This window comes from Dermacentor albipictus, chromosome 1 (genome assembly GCF_038994185.2).
Source record: "Dermacentor albipictus isolate Rhodes 1998 colony chromosome 1, USDA_Dalb.pri_finalv2, whole genome shotgun sequence".
Lineage (NCBI taxonomy): Eukaryota > Metazoa > Arthropoda > Arachnida > Ixodida > Ixodidae > Dermacentor > Dermacentor albipictus.
The window spans coordinates 209,681,889-209,704,452 of NC_091821.1; the positions used below are offsets into that span (position 1 = coordinate 209,681,889).

Here is a 22,564-nt window from a genome sequence, read left to right on the forward strand (position 1 = left end):
TTTCAGAAGAGCGATGAACGGGGCTAACTCGTGGTACATCATCTCAGACGTGCGCTCGATCCAAAATGAGAAGATGACAAACACGTTGGATGAAACACAAACGGCTGCACAGGAAACGCTTCATAGGTAGTGGTTTGTGATCTGTTCTGTGTGTTCGTCTTTGCTTTCTTATAGCACACGTCTAATATGCTACAAAGTTTGGTCAATATTGGTTTGCTCAAATAGTTTATTTTCAGAATTCCACACAGACGTGGATGAAAACGTTCACACATAAGCGCAATCGAAGACCACCTTCAAGTTTGCGAAGTGGATCAATCGAGAGTTTCGAAGATGGAAACTGTGATAGTTGAGCTGCGTGCAGTGAGTTTAATGCCATTTGCAGTATACTTGTTGAGATTTGGCATATTAGAAACTCTCACGGTACTCGCAAGCACAATGACATTGTCGTCAACCGCACCCATGTAACCCCTCGATAACCACGTAGGAAGGAAAAAAAAAAATCTAGGAGGGAGCGTGACGGTCAGGCAGTTAGCCGCGGCAAGCTAACTTCATCTGACACCTACTCGTCCTTTCCCTTGAAGTTTACCATCGCGTTGACTCTTGGGAAATAGGCCCTCCAAGACTGCAGGACCTTTTAAGGCATTGTTTGGTTCGTGGTGACTCATAGTGACGCCTTCGTCGATCGAGCCTATCTGTTCGCTTTACCCTTTTCTACTCTCAACGCGCTCGTGGGCTAGAAATTGCCGCTTGCCTATCACTTTCCATGTACCTTTGTTCTATATATTTTTTTATGACTACGCTTCAAAATCGTCACGTGACGCTCTCGCCTAGTCTTTTTTTTTTCGTTCTTTTTATGCATATAACGTAAAATAAGGTAACTTGGCTTCACGAGTGAAACACACCGTAGGTGTGTGAGTGCTGCCCCGCACACTTGCAGTGCTGCAACCACGTAGTCTGCCTGCTTTAGCTTACTCGTTTACTGCGTACACTTGCACACAGTGACTCACAGAATCAACGCGGCCTCCGTTTTCTCAAGTCGCCTTAGCTTTATCCACAAACCAAGTTCTGGTGCGCGCTGGGCTTCAGTGAGCCCTATAGCGAGAGCAACGCAGCGCACACCCTTAGCTATACACAAAATCGTTCGAATACGTAGACGCGATTCTGGCTCTATGAGATTCAATCTATTTGCTCGTCTGCTTTTAGCAGTATTGTTACTTAATAGCGGGCACGGCAATGGCAACGCGAAATAGTGCGAGCAAGGAAACGTCCCTATTGGAGCTTTCAGAGAGCTGCTGTTGTCGTGGGATATCCGCAGCGGCAGGGAACTATCTATAAGTGTTCTGCCGCACACGACCACCGTGACCGGTGCTTTGGCTATAGGAGGTGGAATGTCGATGAAAGAAAGCACGGTTAAAATTGATTGCCGCATATTGTTATTGCGCTTAGAAGTGGACGCGTGCCTCCCAGATATCGTGCCCCAGGGAAGAAGATATAAGCAAACATGATTTCAAAAAAAAAACTGTGTTTCAATTTCAATGCGCTTTTTAAACGTATATACCGTGGATGGTAATGATTGGCCAAGGAGGCAACAGCGTCAAGGATGCAAAACTCCTAATCTTATTTCTGCAGCTCCAATATAACACATCACGTATAAAGGCGCAGATACTGACGAAATACTGTCAACCAAGAAGCAGTTTGAAAGTTCAGCAATAAAAGCACCGAAAATGTTAGATAACTAACTGGTTGCGTCAAATCAAGGACAATACATTCGACAATCGTCTGTTTTCAGGCGTTGTCTCCGGAGCTTCCTCGGAAGTGTTCTGGCCTGAAAAGAGAGCGAAAAAAATAAGGCGGTATATCAGGCCTTCTTCCGCCACTTGTGACCGGCATGCTAATCAGACATAACAAGGAAATTGTTCCAGCAGCTGCAGTAATGCCACGCAAATGAAAATGACATTTGCGCTAGATGATGGCTACGTGAAGTGTACTATATAGCGCACAAGTATATGATGTAGCACCCAGCATAATGAGTTTCAAATAGAAGGAGTTAAAACGTTTAACGGCTTTAGCGCGATAGAGATAACAACGCACTTTTATATTTGAGAAACGTTTTTCTAGCGGCCGTCGACTTCAGGAAATGTACAGTAATAACCGCTTAGTAAATTCGAACACTCAAACTGCATTTATGGCTATTTAGACTAGAGCATACTAAAAAAATTTAGGACACATGTCGCAATTGCGGAATGGAAGCTAGCTGGCCAATGCCCACTTAGTGCAAAATCTCAGACCGGAACCACATGCAAGTCATTCGTCCTGAAACTCTGTCACAAAATGCACGGGCGCTTTCACTTCGCTTTGTGCCACGCTGCACGAGAGGGTGTGAGGGGCGATTCGGTAAAATAATAACTGATTAATAATACATTTATTGCTTCGTAAGCTTGGGGAACGATATCTCGAGATTGATGCTATTGTCAGGATTTAATAGTAAGCGCACGTGCCTCGAGCGAAACCACGATTGCATTTAATTTTTTTTTTCATTTGAAGCACGTGGTACGCAGGTAGGCAAGGCCCACGGTAGGTACAGAATGCCTACTGGTGTAGAGGTCCGCATAGTCTGCGGTGTCCACGCTGGCTTCGGCGAACGTGACGTCATAACTTTCTTCCCCGCCAACTGAAAAAGAATAAATAAATAGAAATGCAAGAAACAAACAAGGCGAGTTTTCGCCTTTGCTGCAGTTGTAGGTGTGCAGAATTGCTGTTCTTGCTTTACAAACCGGAGTCCATCTGGGTGGAGGCAGGTGCGGCGCCACGGCGATTATATAACGGGCCACATGATTCCTCCTCATATACTTAAGCTGACAAATTCTTTGCTTTCCTTTCTACCAACCTCCGTTCTATCCTTATTAGCCTGAAGATATATCCACGGGGACACCAGCGTCTTGATTCCCGGTGTCTGCTCACTTCCCCGCAATCTTTCTCACTCCAAAATTCAGGCTCGGGTGGCCTTTACACCTTTTGAGACGTTGAGTTTGTCGTACAGCGCCTTAAGACCGTGAAAATTGTTCGCCAAGGCAGCGGGTGTACTTTTGCAGTGTCCTGCGCACGGGGACGAAGAACGACCGAGGTAAAGCAGCGCCGCAGATAATACGAACAGATCAAACGGAAACGTTTGCATACGTTCGTTCGTGCGCAACCAGTGGTATAAGCTGATTCACCAGTTTATGCATAAAGCTGCTCAATTAAATTCAATCACTCTAATATGCAGCGTGATAAAAAAAAGAAGAAGAAAAAGAAGACAAGCCTGCAGCGGAGTTCCAGCATCTTTTCGTGCATTTGTTGTTTGCGATGGTATACTGCAGTATTGCTCCAGCATCGTAACTCACCTCTGGCTATCGGCTGTGCGAAATTCGCCGGCGCAATGATGTAGTTTCCGCGAGAAACGGCGAGTGATTCTGAAAACGGCAGAAAAAAAAAATGACGCGGCGTCATTAGCCGGGGCATGCATTTCACAAGCAACACGAGTTGGGACCTTCATACTGCGTGCAACGTCAACATGTTCCCGCGACATTAAGTATAATATCACAAACACGTGCGTCTACTAAATTCGCCGACTCACAATCACTTCGAAAGTATGGCGCGAAGTAATATTAATATGCATCGTTCAAGAAATACTAGAAATCGTGAAGCTAAGAGCGTTGGCTGATTACACGTTGTTGTTGTTGTTGTTGTTGTTGTTGTTGTTGTTGTTGTTGTTGTTGTTGTTGTTGTTGTTGTTGAAATCGTTTTATCACAATATTGTAAGGAGAACGGACAAGCGGAATCATGGCCTCAAGGTCTGCAACGCTATTCAAGGTGTGTCAGAATCCACTGCTTCAGACGACTGATAAAGTGCAGGTACTCCTTTGTGAGAGAAGAATCCGCGTACTCAGTCGACAGCGTACGGCACTCCTGACAAAGCACTTATACCGCCCCCCCCCTTTTTTTTTAAAATCTGTTTGCAGTTCCACTGGTTCCACAAGCAAGTACTGCAGATCTGCTCTCCCTTTCCCCTCGATAAAGCGGGCGTTAAACAATTTATGGTTTTATGAGCCAAAAGCATGATCTTGTTATAAGGCACGCGGTAGTGTAATTTTCCTTTAATTATTGGGTTTTACGTGCCAAAACCACGATTTGATTATGAGGCACACCGTATGTGGGGGACTCCGGTAATTTGGACCACGTGGGGTTGTTTAACGTGCGCCTAAATCTAACTACACGGGTGTTTTTGCATTTCGCCCCCATCGAAATCCGGCCGCCGTGGCCGCGATATCGACTCGCGACCTCGTGCTCAGCAGCCCAACACCATAGCCACTGAGCAACCACGGCGAGTGGGTCAAAGAATAGAAGCACGTAGGAAAAATACAAGGATTTTGCTGACGTTCACTCCGGCCACATCAACCGATTAACCGCGATAAAATCGGTAATAGAAAAATGAGAGAGTTAGAATGTTAGAGTTAACTTACTGGTAAAAAAAATCCCCTCCAGCGCTTGTCGAATGGGTGCCTAGTGCTACAGTTGACCTGACGAGCCCTCCCCTCCCCCTCCCATCACTTTAGCCACTGCCCAATGCCATTATTTCGAATTTGCTGCAATGCTGTTCGTCCAGATTTAACTGATTCCCGCTCGAAGGCTGCCGCACTTTCATTCTGCTTAACCAAAACTATGCTGCTTAACCAAAACTATGCTGGAGTGAAGTACTCATTATTGTAGGTGGTTTGGTAGCTATCAAGACGAAACGTTATGCTAACATGATTGAAATTAAGAAGAAAGAGCGCACGTCATTTTACAGAGTACTTCCGGCCCCATTTCTCAGAAATAATTAATGGACGCTTCAAAAGGCTGAAGAATAATTTCAGACAACGGCTACCGTCACCCATGAGTCAGGCTCCGCTTGCTATGATACCGCAAACGCTAACGTTTTTTGTTTCGTTCTTTCAATGAAAATATTGATTACTGTTTAAGGACCCGCGACATTATCCACGCTTCGTGAAAGAATAATGTATGGCGAAGGTAGCCGGAAGCGTTACACGTTTAATCGTAGTGTTCAAAGTCGTTTGCAGCGGCGCCTAAAGGTGTACTGGAACGGAAGCAGGAAAAAAAATGAAAGATCATACTTGCCAGACAATTTTGCTGCCATGAAAAGAAACGTAAAAAAGAAAACGATTGGGTGATCTCCATCGAAATCGATGAACATATAAAAAAAAGTTCAAGAGCGGGCTGTTTATGAATTTACTTACGGGTCCACCCTATAAAACACAAAGATGAACTGGGTTAAAGCATTCGGTTATAAAAGGCCGTGCGACGTTGTACTTATATTACGTAAAAGGGGAAAGAGAGCGGGACAGTAAATGACAGCTACAAGCAGACGTAGGAATGCACTTTTGCGAAGTGCACCAGAAAATGCGCACGCGCATCCTGGCGCGCGCGTCGAGAAGATAAACCGCTTGCAAAAAAAAAAAGTGCTACCATAAAATAATTATAATAATATAGATGGCATCGCACGATAACAGTACAGCAACGCTGCCGAAACTTGTGTCTCGCGTAAGTCGTACGTATTTCATTTTGTGATCTAAGGATGAATAAACATTCCAACGCAAACTTTCCTTAAAAAAAACAAGACAAAAAGAAAACGAAGCGAAATAGCCTAAAACACGCCGTCGTTGAATGTATTAATGCGAAAATTATTTTTACAATGGCAGCAAACAAGTTAAGGAAGGGGATGGTAGGAGTGGGGGAGGGGCAAGCAACACATAAAAACATGGACGCGAATCACAGCGCGCGTGATTAGCCAAACACGAATAATTAATTACTCTGCAGGTTACCCTGACAGCTCCGCAGAATCCATCCTCCTGACAAGTGGATCAGTTTGAACTGTCACGATTTTCTACGCGAAGGCGTTGTCTTTGTGGGGCAGGGAGCGTAAGAATCACCTGTGCTACACGGCGGGTTTAACAGATATTAGCTGCGCTTTAGTTGGTAAGCACTCAGGCGCGCATAGGGCTACTTTCTTTTTCGTCTTCTTTTATATAATGATAATAATTCACTTGGCTTTGAACAGCATAAAGCTGAACAAGTTGGCAGGGATTCATGGTACGGAAATGACGTGCGTGCAAAAGACAGACACAAGTAGAACAACACAAACGCCGACAATCAACTGAGAGGCCGCACAGTGCCGCAAAAGAAGGAAGACACAAAACCTATATTTGCACATGCTCAAAGGGTAGACAGCACGAAGCCGTCAATCACGGACACGCGTAATGGAGCGTAAACGATAGTGGACCGGTGGAACACTGTCTAACCATTCGACGAACTGACGCGATTGCAAGTGTGCTCCTAGTTTGCAGACACCAAAGTTATATCCACACGCAGTAATGAAGAAGTGCGTCTTATGGTCGAGGCGAGACATATATCAGTCAACCTTCGATTATCTTCAACAAAGAGGAATTGCCACGCCGTTATCTCAGTTCGCGAGTGCCCGCGCGTGTCGATGTTTGAAGGGTAGGTGCTCTTTCCCTGAGCATGCGCAGATAGGCTTTGCGCATTCTTTCTTTTCCGGCACAGTGTGCGCCACTGTGCTGTTAGTAGGCCTCTCTGCCGTCCTTCACGTTCTTGGTGTGCCCTATTTATGCGGAGCTCCAAAAAGCCGATTCTTCATGTTATTCAGCTCGGGAACGTGCCTTTTCGATGTGTCTTTACGCCATAACCTTCGTTTTAATTTCCTTTCTAATGAACGCGCACATGTACAGAAATAGCCCTTTTCCTTTAATGGAAAGTTAATAAAAATCATTGCAACGAGTGATTGTTTCTGTTGTGAAATTTCGCGGCCTGAGTCGCAAAGGCTCGTATAGATAATGGTGCTTTGATAGTAAAATATGGGTGCCTCGGCTATCACATTGTTTTCACGAAGCCACCAATGGTGCTCGGGCCTCGACCGTTCACGAACCGTTATCAGCCCGTGCGAAATACGTTTTTGAATTTTCTCACACCCCTGCATGGCTGCTACCGCCGCCCGCGATGTCAAAGTTATTGCGTTTGCCTCTAGGGAAAGCGACACCGAAGGGTGGAGGAAGCGAACACTAAACGAAATAATGTTTAACTGTTACATTTTCCAGCATAGGTAAACTGCGTGGAAGCACTGTAATCCAGCGTGGTTAAGCCTTACTTGAGAGCCTTCACATCGCGACCGACAGTATACGCAGCACGTCGCGCGTGCGACAGCTGTGGAGCGCCGTGCGGGCGTGTGCTCACGCATCATCTTGATGATGACGAAGGTGACGGTGCAGATGGTCATGAGGACGAGGGCTGCACCGCCGGCCACGCAGAAGGCCATCATGCCGGTGTCCACGACTTCGCTGTCTCGAGGCCTCCTACGTAGTGCAGAGCAGAAGGGCCGTCGCAAACCATCGCAGCAGTACTGCAACTCATCCTCCATTTAACAAAGTCGACGAGACCCTATAGTTAGTTCGTTTACTCGAGAACATCATTAAATCGAAAACAATTATGCGAATAACACAATACTTATACTCGAGAGCGAAACTGTGTAAGTTTACCATGCGTGGGCTTTTGTCAGCGTCATAGCCGTGTCCGTGTTCTCCTTGTTTCGTGCCATGTGGTAGCGCTGTTATCATCTAACAAATGAGCGCGTTTTGCGAAAGCGAAATGCGAATGAATCACAAGAGAGAGAGGGAGAGAGAAGGAAAGAAATAAATGCGGCAGAACCCATCCCATGATGACTGTCGACGGTGATGCTGTAACATTGATTCAATATAGCGAACTATGTATGAGGCGTGTATATTGCAGCGGGACTCCTCTTTCGCGCTTCCCTAAGAACCCTTGGCGCCACCTAGTGCCACCGCCGTGAAGCATGTACATGGCCTCCGAAATGTATGGCCCACCGGTGCGTGTGAACGCTGAGAAACGCGTCATGCGACAACCGAGCTCCTCCCTCGCACTTATGTGTGGGCACGCTGCGCCACCTAGTGGCACTGCCGAGAAGTCCACGCGTTGCATTCGAGACGAGAAGCGAGGCGCGTCGGTGCCCGCGAACGATGGCAATTGTTTCCTCGCTTGCCGCACACACAGTGGCACATACTCCGTGACTCATGTTGGCGAGAGGTTCATTGAAGAGCGCCAGATACCCAGTGCATTCGTGGCGCAGCTTGCTAAAGCGTTGGCATGAAAGACGTTCCTTGTTAAGCGGCATATGCCTAGTGCAATTGTGGCGCAGCCTGCTAATGCGCCAGTTTGCTGTCGTCCTAAAGGAATCCTTGTGACGTGACATCGATTCATCTCAGCATCGGAGAAATTTAAGGAATCTTTTTCATCATTGTAGAGCGACGCATTCCCAGTGGCACATAACATAGTTACCCAAGTTGGCTTGAAAGACGTTCACTGAAGAGCGGCACACACCTAGTCGCACATACCCGGTGACCCAAGTTGGTCTGACGGTTGGTTTCGAACCCTGTTCCCTCGGCAAAGCAGCCCGATGCGCTACCCATTCGACCACGGACTACCCAGTGACGCAGTTAGACGAGAAAACGGTTAGATACATAGATAGATAAGCACAAGAAAAATTATGGGGTTTTACGTGCCAAAACCACTTTCTGATTATGAGGCACGCCGTAGTGGAGGACTCCGGAAATTTCGACCACCTGGGGTTCTTTAACGTGCACCTAAACCTATAAGCACACGGGCGTTTTCGCATTTCGCCCCCATCTAAATGCGGCCGCCGTGGCCGGGATTCGATCCCGCGACCTCGCGCTCAGCAGCCCAACAGCATAGCCACTGAGTAACCACGGCGGGTAGATAAACACACACACACACACACACACACACACACACACACACACACACACACACACACACACACACACACACACGCACGCACGCACACACACACACACACACACACATATATATATATATATATATATATATATATATATATATAGAGAGAGAGAGAGAGAGAGAGAGAGAGAGAGAGAGAGAGAGACCCGGAAATTGCATGAAGTAAGCCAATAGCGGCGCTCAAAATTCTGACATAAATAATCTCAGAATGAATATTGACGTTAATGCGATTGGCATTGAATCAAGGTAGCGACACACCGTAGCTCCACCGCCCAAACGCGTCATGTATGAAGCGTGTGCTGCAGCCGGGATCCTCTATGGGGTTCTCCTTCATTGAAGAACGACAGATTCCCAGTGACCCAAGTCGGCGTCACAGAAGTTCATAGCATATAGCGGCACATACCAGTGGCACATACCCACTGACACAAGCTGGCGTGAGAGGAAAGCGGTTAGATCCGTACATAGTAGATACCGGAAAGGGTGTGAAGTATCCTAAGAATTCTAATCGCATTAAAACGAAGACAGCCCCGACTGCAAATGAAGTTCCTGCTACGTGGCGGAGCAGCACGGGAGAAACCACGTGCAAGAAATGATTCTGAAGACGATGACCAGTGTGGCAAGGCCATGGAAACGAAAAAAGATGGTGTCCAGGGTGTGGCAGTAGCCGCTAGCCGAGTTCCTGGCCCAAAGTTGGTGAAGACACCCACCTCGGCAGAGACACCACCTGGAACCACTCACCGTAGCCTGCAGATACCAGACGCAGTAAGTGTGCCCAACCCCCGCCCACTCAGCCTCTCCAGCGCCGTCCACAAGTTTATAGCTGTCGAGTACCGTATGCGCATCCAGCCGTTGCCTGTCTGAATGCATCGCGCTGGACGCTGGTGTAGCGTCGACTGTTGCCGCCTATGTCTGCGCTAGTCCTACAGTGTCTGTGCTACTTTTTCTGTGACCTGGATAATTCTACTGAATTATAGCCGCTTTGCAAATTATGAGTTATGTCTTGACCATTGTTGTGTACGTTGTACTCTTGTTTCAATGCGTTAACATTTCCAGCGTACTTCACGCGCATTTCGGGTGCTATGTTTGTATATATGTATGTTTCTATCTAACCGTTTTCTCGCCTATCTGGTTCAGTGGTCGAATGGGTAGCGCATCGGGCTGCTGTTCCGAGGGAACAGAGCTCGAATCCAACACTCGGACCAACCTGGGTCACTCAGTATGTGGTAATGTGCGCTCACGTAGCGCTCTTCAACGAACCTCTTTCACGCGGATATGGGTGACTGTAGATGCGAGACTGGGTAGGTATCGCTGTTAGAAGAAACTATTTGACGTGGATTTGAAGCGCTGAGTGTGTGCCCCTCTGTCTGTACTGGTATTCAATGAACCTCGCTGATGCCAACTTGGGTCAATGGGTATTGCCAGTAAGTGTGCGGCGCTCTTCAATAAACCTCTTCGACGCCAATTCGGAGCCGCTGTTCCTCCGCGAGCCTGCAAATAGTTCGTACTTCAAACTTTCTCTGTTACCTAAATAAGGCGGTAACCACAAAAATAAAATTATAGGCGCGTAATTTTATACGTTTTCATTCGTATATTATAGTGGAACGAAGAAAGACTACTTCTTTATTGAACTGAAATAAAACGCTTGCTTCGCTGCAACTATTTACTGTCAAGTTTCACTTCAGTTGGCATTGAAGTTTCGTGAGTAAAACGGGCTCAGCAGTGAAATGAATTGTACCGCGGACTTTTGAAGAGTGAAATGCTCAGACTCTATGCACTTTGTCCGTGTCTGTTGCACAATTCATCTCTTCCGCCAATGAAAAGACTCTTCAAGAACAGCAGACGCTCTGGAGGTATCAAGTACGGCGCCATTTTGAAAAAGTTGCATGACAACGACTTTGTTTGCTTCTGTGATTGGCTAGCAGACTTACACAACGCCGCGCGGTCTGTGCACCTCGGTTGCCAACTGCTGTTTTTTTTTTCTTTAAGTTGTATGCTACTGTAGGCATGTGTCACTGGGAATGTGCCTCTCTACAATGACGAAAAAGACCCCTTATATTTCTCCGATGCTGAGCGGAATCGAACTGACGTCACGAGGGTTTCTCAAGGGCAGCAACCCGACGCATTAGCAGGCCGCGCCGCAAATGCACTGGGTATGTGCCGCCCTTCAACGAACCTCTAGCCAACATGAGTCACTGAATATGTGCTGTTGTGATCGGCCGATTACCCCGCGAAAACAGTTGCTGACGGAGAACGCGATAATGTTGAACGAGCCGATGACCCCGTCCGAGCCATCCCTGACCGTGACGATTCATGGCCTTCAATTCGGCTCTGCCGGGAGGGGTTCGACCAGGAGTGGCTGTGCCAGGAGGAGACATTCATTCCCATTACCTGTCATCCGCCAAAATTGGTGCGTCCGCGCCGGAGACGGGGTCGCTGTGATTCTGCCTCCTCCCCTGTTCGTGTCCACTGACGTGTGTGTGTTTGGGATAAAGCTCTCTTCGGAGGGAAAGGGCTACCAGCCTCCGGATTCTTTGGACCTGGTGTCATCTGTCTCCTGACGCCGGATTAATGGAAGATGACTGGACAATGACAACGGGTAGTTTAAAAGGGCGTACGGACGCTTGGAGAGAGAGCGGCAGCTGGAACTTGATCAAGAACTGATCTTCTGTCATTCTTGCCGAACTCTTGTACATAATGTAATGTAAACGTGTGTGTTTTGAACGTCTTGGATATCGGGCCCAGTACCACGTTCCCTTACTCCGCCACGCTGAATGGACACCACACATCTTCGGAGCCCCGGTCGCAAGAGTGTCACAGAGTGTGCAGCAAGCGAGGGAACAGTTCTCAGCGTTAGCACGCACCGGCGTGCCACGCTCCTCGTCTCGGAGGCCATGCGCGAATTTCTCGGCAGTGCCACTAGATTGCGCAACGTGTCCAGAAAGAAGCGCGAGAGAGGAGCCCGGTTGCCGCATGACGCGTTTCTCAGCATTCGCACGCTCCGGCAAGCCATGCATTTCGGAGGCCACGCGCAGGCTTCGCGGCGGCGCCTGTAGATGGCGCTGAGTATTATTAGAGAAGCGCGAAAGAGAAATCCCGCGGCAGTACATGCCTCATACATAAATCATTTCGATGGTGGCAATACGTTGTGCGGCTATATTGATTACATGCTAAACGCACTACCATCGACAGTCATCGTGCGATGGGTTCTGCCATATTTTTTTCTTGTGTATCACTGCCTTTATTTACGTTCTGTTAATACATGTGTAAAGTTCGTGTAAATCGGCCTCACCATTTATCTTTGTTTATCGTTGCCTTCCTGTAAAAAACCAATACCAACATGAATCATCTCCCGCCCTTGTGACATTGGTCAATGGCGTCCAAAACGAGCAGTTTTGGACGCCACAATAGTAGACAAATGGTTCACATCAAAATAGAATGATACTGTATTTTTGTAACAATACATGAATGAGTTTCGATGGATTTTGAACGCAATATGCTTTCTGTGACCCATTTCTTTACTCATATTTTCCCACAGTACTTCGTTAAATCGAGACGCTGAGTTAATTTCGTTGGTTCAAGGTTTTCAACGCGTTAGGCTGTATGAGTATGTGCGAAGGAATCGAAATCTCTTCATTGAATGTAATATTTCTTAAAATCATCCCGATTTTGTATACAGTATACTGATAATTTATACTGTATACGGTATAAGAGGAGCGCACGGGTAACTCTGTTTGGGTCATACAGGAATAAATGACCTCTTGAAAACCTTACTCACTTTGAGGTTTCCCGCAAAGCTTATCGTCGTCACCGCTTCCTTCCTCCTAGTCTGAAGATATTCCGTGTTTCGTAAAGTTAGTTAAGAAACACTCGGGCGAGGGCGGCATAGGGATCCCGAACAACCACGAAACTTACGCAAGCAAAAATTAAGGAAGTCAAAGGCCACATGCTTGCTGTTCAGACATCGACAGCTTTTGAATTACGTTAACTACATCGTATATATCGGTAACAAATATTCAACTTATGGGTACACTGCTTCGTAGCATGCTAGCTGTGATGTTACTAGTTTGCAGTGGACGTGGTGTCATACAGCTCTACAGGTCTATTTCCTGACCATTCGTATTACCTCTTACAATGTAGATTTCAGATGCGGGCATCTCGTATACAGTACTTGCGAAGCATCTGAAAACGTGTCTATGGCCACGAGGCACCGTTCTTAGTTCATCTCTGAGTTGCGTAAAAGGTGTCTTCTCTGCAGTAACATCGTTTGTGCGGAGGAGCCCACTAACGTGACTTCCCTTCGTTACGCGTGGGACAGTGTTGTAACGTTAGGTAGGAAGAAGCTATTAAGGAGAGATAGGCAGAACGCTAAAATGCGATAGGCATAGTAAAACGTGATTAGATCAAGCAGTCTGTCTGACGATTTGTCGGCGCTACGTTTCAAAGGGGATGCCAATAACGATCATCATCAACAGCACTCGTGCGTGCACGCACAAAAATAGTCCTTAATATCTCGCAATAAGTTGCAAAATTTTTATGATGCACGGCACCATCTGCTCGTTGTTTTGCATAACTAAAGAATGGCTTTCTTTTCCTGAAAAAAAAAGAAAGAAAAGGGAGGGAGAGGGTGTTTAAGGGACATGAGTATACGTCGCAGACGAATAAGAACAGCGGTATACTTTTGACATGTCATTGTGAGCCGCTCAAAACATTTATTTTTAACGTGCCTAACTATAAAAAGTTCACAGGGTCTCTTTGTTAGCCCCAAGACGACTTGAAGGCGAACGCTAAAGTGCCCATGCATTAAAGACGGACACATGACGTACACATCCACCCCAATTCGCGTAGTCTATTTCGCTAAGTTATCCCTCTTAATTCGCTTACTCATACTCTTAGTTCGCTTAGTGTACTTCGCTTAGTCATCCCTCCTAATTTCAAAGGTTGATGGTTCGACTCCCACCTAAGGTCGTAGGTTCGAATGCCTTACTTAACTATATCTCAATTATCTGTGCCTTAATTAACTTCGCCTTCATTAACACCAAAGCTCGTGCGTACTATTCCCACCAAAGATCCTGGGTTCGAGTACCTTAATTACCTATATCTTAATTAGCTTCGCCTGCATGAACTTTGCCTTAATTACCACCAAAGGTGGTGGTTTCGACTCCGGCCAAAGGTCGTGAGTTCGAGTACCTTAAGTATATCCTAATTAACTGTGCCTGGATTACCTTCACATTCATTACCACAAAAGGTCGTCGGTTCGACTCCCACCAAAAGTCGAGGGTTCGTAGCCTTTTTGTAGCTTTCTTGTCGTCGACACGTTTTCGCTCGAGGACTTTGAAGGTCGACTGACTGATGAGACACTGGGCTTTTTGCCTTAATTATAGGGTTAAACTTACCAACACAATTCATGGGCATACGAGAGACTCCGGAGTACGGGGCTCCAAATTTATTTCCGCAACCAGGGCTTACCTAACAGCCAAATTTGTGCTGACTGGAGCTCTTCAGCATGCTTACCGGCGACTAAAACGTTTACCACGAATTATATGTATGCACTGTGAAAGATAAGCAGGGTAATGGTAAGCAGGGTAGTGGTGGTTACGACGACAACGATGATGACGATGATGATGACGATGATGATGATGATGATGATCAGTTGTATCGACATGAAACTTAGGAGTAAAGTGTGCACTGGGGTATTCATGCCGAAAAGCGCTGAAGGAAATTTTCATAGTGCCTTTAGTGCCTTTAAAACCGAGCAGCGAGTTAAATGTTTGAATCTTTTCCACAAGAAACGGCTCAACATTGCCGCTTGAACCACAGCACAGTTACACGGTGGATTTCAAGTCACCGTGCGGCAAACGCTCTCTGCCACAAGGCGCAGTCCACTCGCAATTATGTTCAACAAGGTCATGACACCATTCTGCTATCGCCTGGCGTGTATGTGGACGGCGTCACAATATACTGTACTGTGAGAGTTGGGGTCGGGCATGTGAAAAGGAGTAGCTGGCCCATGCCGTCGTCCGTCTCATCCACGCTGAGGACGTTGTTGAAGGGAGGAACGCGTTCTCATCGAGAACGAGGAGTACTGGATTTACTCACAATATCCACATGAAGAGTGGAGAACGTTACATTTCATCAATCTAGCATGACTGAAAACGAAGCACTGAGGAGCCGACAACGGCTGTTTATAACCCCCTCTATCCTCCCTAGATCCCTAGGCCAGGGAAACTGCCGTACAAACTTAGTCCATTCGGAGCGTCCAAAGCTGTCGAAGGACCCTCTTTGAGGGTCAGAGTTCACACACTCACTCCCGCACTTTTGTTTCACTGAACACACCAAAAGGAGTGGGGCTTCGTAGATAGGGGTTGTCACGCTTGACTCAAGCAGGCATCTCTTGGTTCCTGAGCTGACTCCGCAGTTAGCTGCCGCTTCTGACAAACGACCGTGACGATTACCGGATTCCGTGGGGGAATGCCATAGAGCACCCTTTTCCGGGACTTTTCTTGCTACAATTGGTCCGTGAAGGCGACAGCGAACCAGCTAACAATACTCGGCCCACCGAATGTGTCTCGCCTTGCGGCGCCGGTAGTCTGTCCGAGGGAGACGCGTTGTTGGCTTCACGAAGCGATTCGTCCCAGCGGACTAGGAGAGGCTAGAAGGTCACTACCTCCGCTGGCCTATCGTATTAATACTAACGGGGGCTCCAACGGCCACCAGTCCGACGCCATTCAAGTCGGGCTCGACAATATTGCCACATTAATACAGGAAGTAGGACTTGCGACTTCTGCTGACAAAACTAACTTCGTAGTGCTGGGCACAAAGGCAGCCCGTTATGCCTCGCAATTTTCCTTCGCCTTCGACGGCGAGCAAATATCTCAGCAATACAGTGTTCGAGTTATAGGCATCTACATCGATGCAGATGGTGGTGCAACGACACGGCTTCGCAACATCACTCGGACCTGGCATCACATACTCCGCCTAATCCGCCACATCGCGTACAAAAACGGAGGAAGGTAGGAGTGTCCGTCGTCCCGTGACTGCTCTTTTGATCCTAAGTCCTGTATACGGCTATAACTTCTGCAATCTGGCCCAAAAGCAACGAAAAACTCTAATTACTCAAGCATGAAGCCATCAGGGTTGTCACTGGCCTGCCGTGATTCACACCCTTACACCGCATCGCCCAAATGGCGCAGATGAATTCGATAGAGGCAACAGCCGAGGCTTCCAGGCATTCACATCAGTTCTAAGAGCCACGACGCCCGGTAGCAGTATCCTCACGCTTCTTCATCTGCCAGTCCGCTCAATGCCCTCTTTCTCTGTTCCGTGGGAAATGTCCTCTTACCAGGGACTTTGCACCTATTCTCTGAAACGGGAACGCTGACCATGAACGCCAACCCTTACGTAAAACCACTTGTCTTACGGAAGGCGGCATGAGATAGAGGTTTGTGACGCTCCTCTGTGTTCACGTATGCTGCCCTCACTGACCAAGCTTCAGCCGTAGCGTACTACTGCCCACGCACCGCCAAGGCCTACTCTTCCTACCACACAGCCTATAACGGCCCAGTAACGGAGGAACTGCGATATCCACTGCATGCGATGCCGCCCTCAAGCCTTATTTTGCTGTCTTCGCTCAGCACACTATCTACATGGACTCGCAGGACTCCGTAAAGGCCTGTGCCCGGGAGGACTCGCAGAACGGCGCTGTATACTACATACACCGACCGATGCGAATAGCCTTCCGGCTGGCAGCACTGTCCGCCTCGCAAGGACTGCAGGCCACACTGGGGTCGCTGGCAGCCGAATGGCCGACTTTCAGGCTAGGTAAGTTCTTTCCTGCCCCTCAGCGACTCGAGCAGAAGTGCTTGACGGCCGCATCGACCCGGACACAGTCCATGGCGGAGGCAGCTGGAAGGGCCGCGCTCTTGAACCTTCTATCGGAGAATCCTACGCCTCTCCCGGGGAGGTTCTCCCATGCTGAAGCCACGCGCCTGCGACGCATTGTCACGGACACAGCAGTCGCACCAGTTCGCTCCGCCAGGATGTGCCTTCAGACTTTCTAGTCAGCCACTTGCCGCTCCTGACCTGGGAACCAGCTGTCGGATCAGCAGCGTATCCTCTGGGGCCGCACGGCTCTCGCGGAGCACCGCAAAAGGGCGATTCCCCTACGCTGAGGCCTCAGGATTTAGACGCCTGGCGCCTTCCCACTGGCCCACCGATAGACGGCGCCTCAAATTGCAATCACTTCTTTTCATAAGCGACTTGAAATTGGTCAACCGCATTTGAACCGGTCTTCTTCTTTGCACCCCCCCCCCCCCTCCTTTACGAATCTGGTCTTTGGTGGCGCAAACTAGTTTATATTATTTCAATACACGTTTCAACAACAACGACAGCAACAACAACGCTAGGCGTATTCACTTCGATCGAATTCTCAGTGTGACACCATGACCCTTCGAGATATTAATTTTCATGTGTGATGAAACACATTGGCGTTCAAGTTACTATGGTACTTCAGTGCACAAAACGGCGTTTCCCTAAAAAGGTAAGTAGGACAACAGTGCATTTTTACCGCAAGTTTGACGCCACATTTACATCGAAACGAGTGTCATCCTCATAATTGGCTCTACGTCAATTTGCCTTGCATACTCACCGTCTATAATGCGTAAATTCAAATATATGGCGTTAATTAATTCGATAAAATCTTAACTAATTATTTTTAATCAGTTGATTACTTGTATTACTTTCTAGTAGAAGTAATGCCCGCCTCTTCATGTAATTCATCCAGCTCATGAATCAGAAGTGTGCTATCTGCCATAGGCAATTAAAAAAATATATATCTGCACGGTCTAAAGATACCCGGCACCAACACACACACACACGCCCGTACCCGCAATGGTGGCTTAGCGGCTATGGTGTTGCGCTGCTAAGCACGAGGTTGCGAGATCGAATCGCGGCCGCGGCGGCCCGTGTACCGTGCATAGGGGCACGTTAAAGAACCCCAGGTGGTCAAATCCAATCCAGAGGCGCGCTGGCGTGCCTCGTAATCAGATGGCGGTTTCAGCAGTCCATACTTTTAATTCTCGAGTTCATAATTCACTCTATAATTCACTATACACCGGTGACACATTATCGTTTCGTCCACTACTTTCATTTCTCTTTTATTTATTATTTTCTACTTCAGTTTCTATCCCAGTTCATTTGCCCGATGCTTTCCTTGGCTTCATTGCCTGTTGGCTTTATGTCGTCATGATTATATATATACATATATATATATATATATATATATATATATATAAACGAGAAGAAAGGGGGTTAACCGAGGGACCCGATAATTATTAGTCATATAATGAGAAGCCAACAAACACTGACACCAAGTACAACATAGGGGAAATTGCATGTGCTTAATAAATGAAATAATGTAATGATAAATTAATGGAAATTAAAGTGGATGAAAAAACAACTTGCCGCAGGTGGAAACCGAACCCACAACCTTCGCATGTCGCGTGCGATGCTCTACCAATTGAGCTACCGCGGCGGCGTTTCCCCATCCACTTTATTGGGTATTTATGTGTACTAGTAGAACCCTGGGAGTGTTAGCCAGCGCCCCCACTCACAGACCTTGGCGGCGGACGTGGAACGTCTTTTTTGCCGCAGGCGTCACGAGAACGTGATCTTTTCGGGTGAAGGCAACTGGTCAATAAACCCACATATGCTACCTGAAGGCATCAATGTTGCCGGATTCGAGACCCTCGTTATGTAATAAACGAGAAGAAAGGGGGTTAACCGAGGGACCCGATAATTATTAGTCATATAATGAGAAGCCAACAGACACTGACACCAAGTACAACATAGGGGAAATTGCATGTGCTTAATAAATGAAATAATGTAATGATAAATTAATGGAAATTAAAGTGGATGAAAAAACATCCACTTTGTGTTGTTGGTTGGTTGTTGGTCTTGTTGTGAGTTCGGTTCCCACCTGCGGCAAGTTGTTTTTTCACCCACTTTAATTTCCATTAATTTATCATTACATTATTTCATTTATTAAGCACATGCAATTTCCCCTATGTTGTACTTGGTGTCAGTGTTTGTTGGCTTCTCATTATATGACTAATAATTATCGGGTCCCTCGGTTAACCCCCTTTCTTCTCGTTTATTACATAACGAGGGTCTCGAATCCGGCAACATTGATGCCTTCAGGTAGCATATGTGGGTTTATTGACCAGTTGCCTTCACCCGAAAAGATCACGTTCTCGTGACGCCTGCGGCAAAAAAGACGTTCCACGTCCGCCGCCAAGGTCTGTGAGTGGGGGCGCTGGCTAACACTCCCAGGGTTCTACTAGTACACATAAATACCCAATAAAGTGGATGGGGAAACGCCGCCGCGGTAGCTCAATTGGTAGAGCATCGCACGCGACATGCGAAGGTTGTGGGTTCGGTTCCCACCTGCGGCAAGTTGTTTTTTCATCCACTTTAATTTCCAATAATTTATCATTACATTATTTCATTTATTAAGCACATGCAATTTCCCCTATGTTGTACTTGGTGTCAGTGTTTGTTGGCTTCTCATCATATGACTAATATATATATATATATATATATATTTATATATATAGTCATATCATAAGAAGCCAACAGACACTGACACCAAGGACAACATAGGGGAAATTACTTGTGCTTAATAAGTGAAGTAATGAAACGATACATAATAGAAATTAAAGTGGATGATAAAACAACTCACCGCAGGTGGGAACCGAACCCACAACCTTCGCATTTCGCGTGCGATGCTCTACCAATTGAGCTACCGCGGCGCTGTTTTCCCATCCACTTTCTTGGGTATTTATGTGTCCTAGTAGAACCCTGGGATTGTTAGCCAGCGCCGCCACTCACAGACCTTGGCGGCGGACGTAGAACGTCCTTCATGCCGCAGGCGTCACGAGAACGTGGGAACGTGGGTTCGGTTCCCACCTGCGGCAAGTTGTTTTTTCATCCACTTTAATTTCTATTATGTATCGTTTCATTACTTCACTTATTAAGCACAAGTAATTTCCCCTATGTTGTCCTTGGTGTCAGTGTCTGTTGGCTTCTTATGATATGACTAATAAACATCGGGCCCCTCGGTTAACCCCCTTTCTTCTCATTGACATATATATATATATATATATATATATATATATATATATATATATATATATATATATATATATATATATATATATATATATATATATATATATATATATATATATATATATATATATCTGTGCATGCAAGCAGGTTACCCCTACTTTTCGGTATCGTGTCTCTGGGTTTCTAGCATTTCTCGTGGGTCGATCAGGAAGATAGTGCACTCTAAAAACAAGGCTTCGACAAGTGCACTATCTTCCGCAAATAAAAGTACCCCTGTACTCAGTAGTTAGTAGAGGTACAGAGAATTCAGGAGGCACAGGATTGGTGCGTCAGTACGGTGTCCACACCCACCATATTGGAAAGGAGATAGCGTTCCTGAACTTATAGCCCTGCACGTGCCGTACCGTAGTGTGGTGGGGGCCATTATTTTTTGGTGCCAATCTCCCCAATTTGTTTGCATTTTGTGATTATGTTTTTTTTCTCGGCGTGTATATAACCACGCCATTTCAAAATAAAGTTGTCCGGTTGTCACTGATTTTCATTCGCGCTTGAAGTTTACTAGTTATAGAATACCAACGATCTCTCTCCAAAAATGTGGACCGATCCCCGAAGACATTGCAGGCACAAAAATTAAGCTGTCCGACGCTCTTCCCAACTGCCTTCGCGCGTTGAGTGACACGATAGGGTGCCGCGCGCAGTGACTCCACCCCATTCTCACCCCGACTCGACCAGGGAGACGTTGTCTTTGATCGACTTCAGCTGAAGATTGAATCGCCTTCCAACTTTATTTTTATTATTGCTTCTGGTTGAATGCTCACGCTGACGGACATGGGCCTCAGGAAGATCAAATTATATGAACCTAGCAAATCACAGCCGTAGCGTTAGGTCAGCAAGCACTGAGGTTTGGGGCTCACGGTTTGTCGTGCTTGGCCACCACGATGGAGTCCATGGCCCTGTAAAACTTGTGGGTTCGACCTGCTTCGGCAAACTCGATCCCTTCGGCAGCTTCGATGCCCTGGACCACTTCAAGGTTGTCGACAGCCGCCGCACCTCTGGATGTTCGAGCACCTCGGGCTGCCCCAGCACCTCGGGCTTTCTCGACAATCTCGGGATACTTGACGCTCTCGGGAGTTGTGACGTGCTCTGGACTCGAGGAGCGCTCGGGAGTCACGACGTCCCCGGCCACCGAGGCAGGTGACTTTGTCTCCGGGGTGGCCATCGACTTAGCCCCATCTGGTTGCTCTTCATCCGAGCTTGCGTCGCTGCCGAGGCTTTCTCGGCGCTCCTCATTTCCAGGTACCTGGCGACAAATGCGCTTTTGCTGCCGGCTTGCATACGATTCCGCAGCACGCACTTATTAGTATGCGCCAACAACCACTGGAGGTGGTTTTGGGAAGCACCAGAATCCTACGCGCACGCCAGCGTTATTCTCGTAATTTCACCAATGACAGTCGGTTTACCACGACGGCAGCAGCTACACTGTTGTGCCAATTCCACTCCTGATGTGGAATATAGCAGGAACGCGTGAAAAAAGGTAATGAAGATTAGCACAGGCGACGAACCGAGGGTTATATTAGGCAAATGATCGAAGGTGCGAGCTGTGGATTAACAATGGTCTCTCGCTGATAATGACGGGGTCTTGCAGAGGTCGTGCAGCTCAGGTCGACGACATGAACATGCTAAGTCCTATATTGCGAACCAGCGCGTTTGTATGCCAGGAATATTACAGCGAAACAGCTACATCTGGTTTCTTATAAGGTAGAAGTGGAAAAAAAATAAGTTGTCGACCGCTGTAAAAGCAGTCTCGCCAACTTAAGCTTCCAGCTGGCAGTACGAACGCTTCGCGAGGCAATGTATCTTGAACTGTAAGCAATTCAGAACGTTAGAGGGAAGGCGATTACTCGAACGAAATTTTGGCCAGCATATTTTTCCTAAGGACCGACGAAAATAAAGGTTTGCAGGTCTTACGTTTGGCTTGTTTGAGTGCGATAGCTTTTCCAGCGACATGACTGCAATAACCTCCACCTTCTCTTTCTCAGTTCACTTGCCGGTGCGCATGATTAAAAATTCCCGGGACGAAAGTACGGAGAAATATCGTGGACAGATAAACGGTAATTATCACGCGTGTTCTTAAGCTTTGGGACGTCAGCGATAACGTTTCTGACAACAGCTTATAAATTAAGTGCTGTATAGCCTGAGGGAAATATAATTTCTATAGGGTATATAATGCCTTGCTTGAGAGAGAGTTCTCTGCTCTGTATTACAGACGGTCACTCCGTGCGGTATACCCTTCAGAAATGGCAGCAGCTAGCGCTTTTGTGGCCTTCTGCAGCTGTGATGTGCGAGGCCACGGTTCTATATATGGTCTGGCTCAACGAGAAAGGTATTCCGTCAAGCTGGTTGAGGGAGTTGCGGAGGGCAAGCATTTTATTTTCAACGGACGGGCAGCAGCACACTCTGTGTTCGCCCGAACCACGAGCTATGAGTGCCGCCGCGCTGAAGGGCTCCGGCTTAATTAAAAACCTTTGAGAGTTTTTTTTTTTTCTTTAACGTG

The 22,564-nt window shown here is 47.0% G+C and overlaps 1 protein-coding gene across 2 annotated transcripts; it reads right to left on the bottom strand.

Annotated features, from left to right (window-relative positions):
- Positions 1-1,594: 1,594 nt before the first annotated feature.
- LOC135906686 (uncharacterized) lies at positions 1,595-22,041 on the bottom strand. 2 transcript variants are annotated; one of them, XM_065438239.1, is made up of 6 exons: positions 21,979-22,041; positions 20,925-21,310; positions 7,288-7,406; positions 3,384-3,452; positions 2,594-2,671; positions 1,595-1,825 (listed from the first exon to the last, which is right to left on the bottom strand). In XM_065438239.1, exons 1-6 carry the CDS (start codon positions 22,015-22,017, stop codon positions 1,749-1,751), a joined length of 768 nt encoding a protein of 255 aa, XP_065294311.1. In that variant the 5' UTR covers positions 22,018-22,041; the 3' UTR covers positions 1,595-1,748. The 2 variants fall into 2 exon arrangements, with proteins under 2 accessions (XP_065294311.1, XP_065294312.1); XM_065438240.1 differs by lacking the exon at positions 2,594-2,671.
- Between the last annotated feature and the right edge of the window lie 523 nt (positions 22,042-22,564).

Bases quoted from the DNA above. Each gene is read 5' to 3' on its own strand.
- LOC135906686 (XM_065438239.1), bottom strand. From the start codon at position 22,017: ATGTCGCTGGAAAAGCTATCGCACTCAAACAAGCCAAAC. The intron at 21,311-21,978 runs GTAAGACCTGCA...ATTTGTCGCCAG, and splicing joins CGCACTCAAACAAGCCAAAC to GTACCTGGAAATGAGGAGCG. The intron at 2,672-3,383 runs GTGAGTTACGAT...ATTCTTTTTCAG, and splicing joins CGCACAGCCGATAGCCAGAG to TTGGCGGGGAAGAAAGTTAT.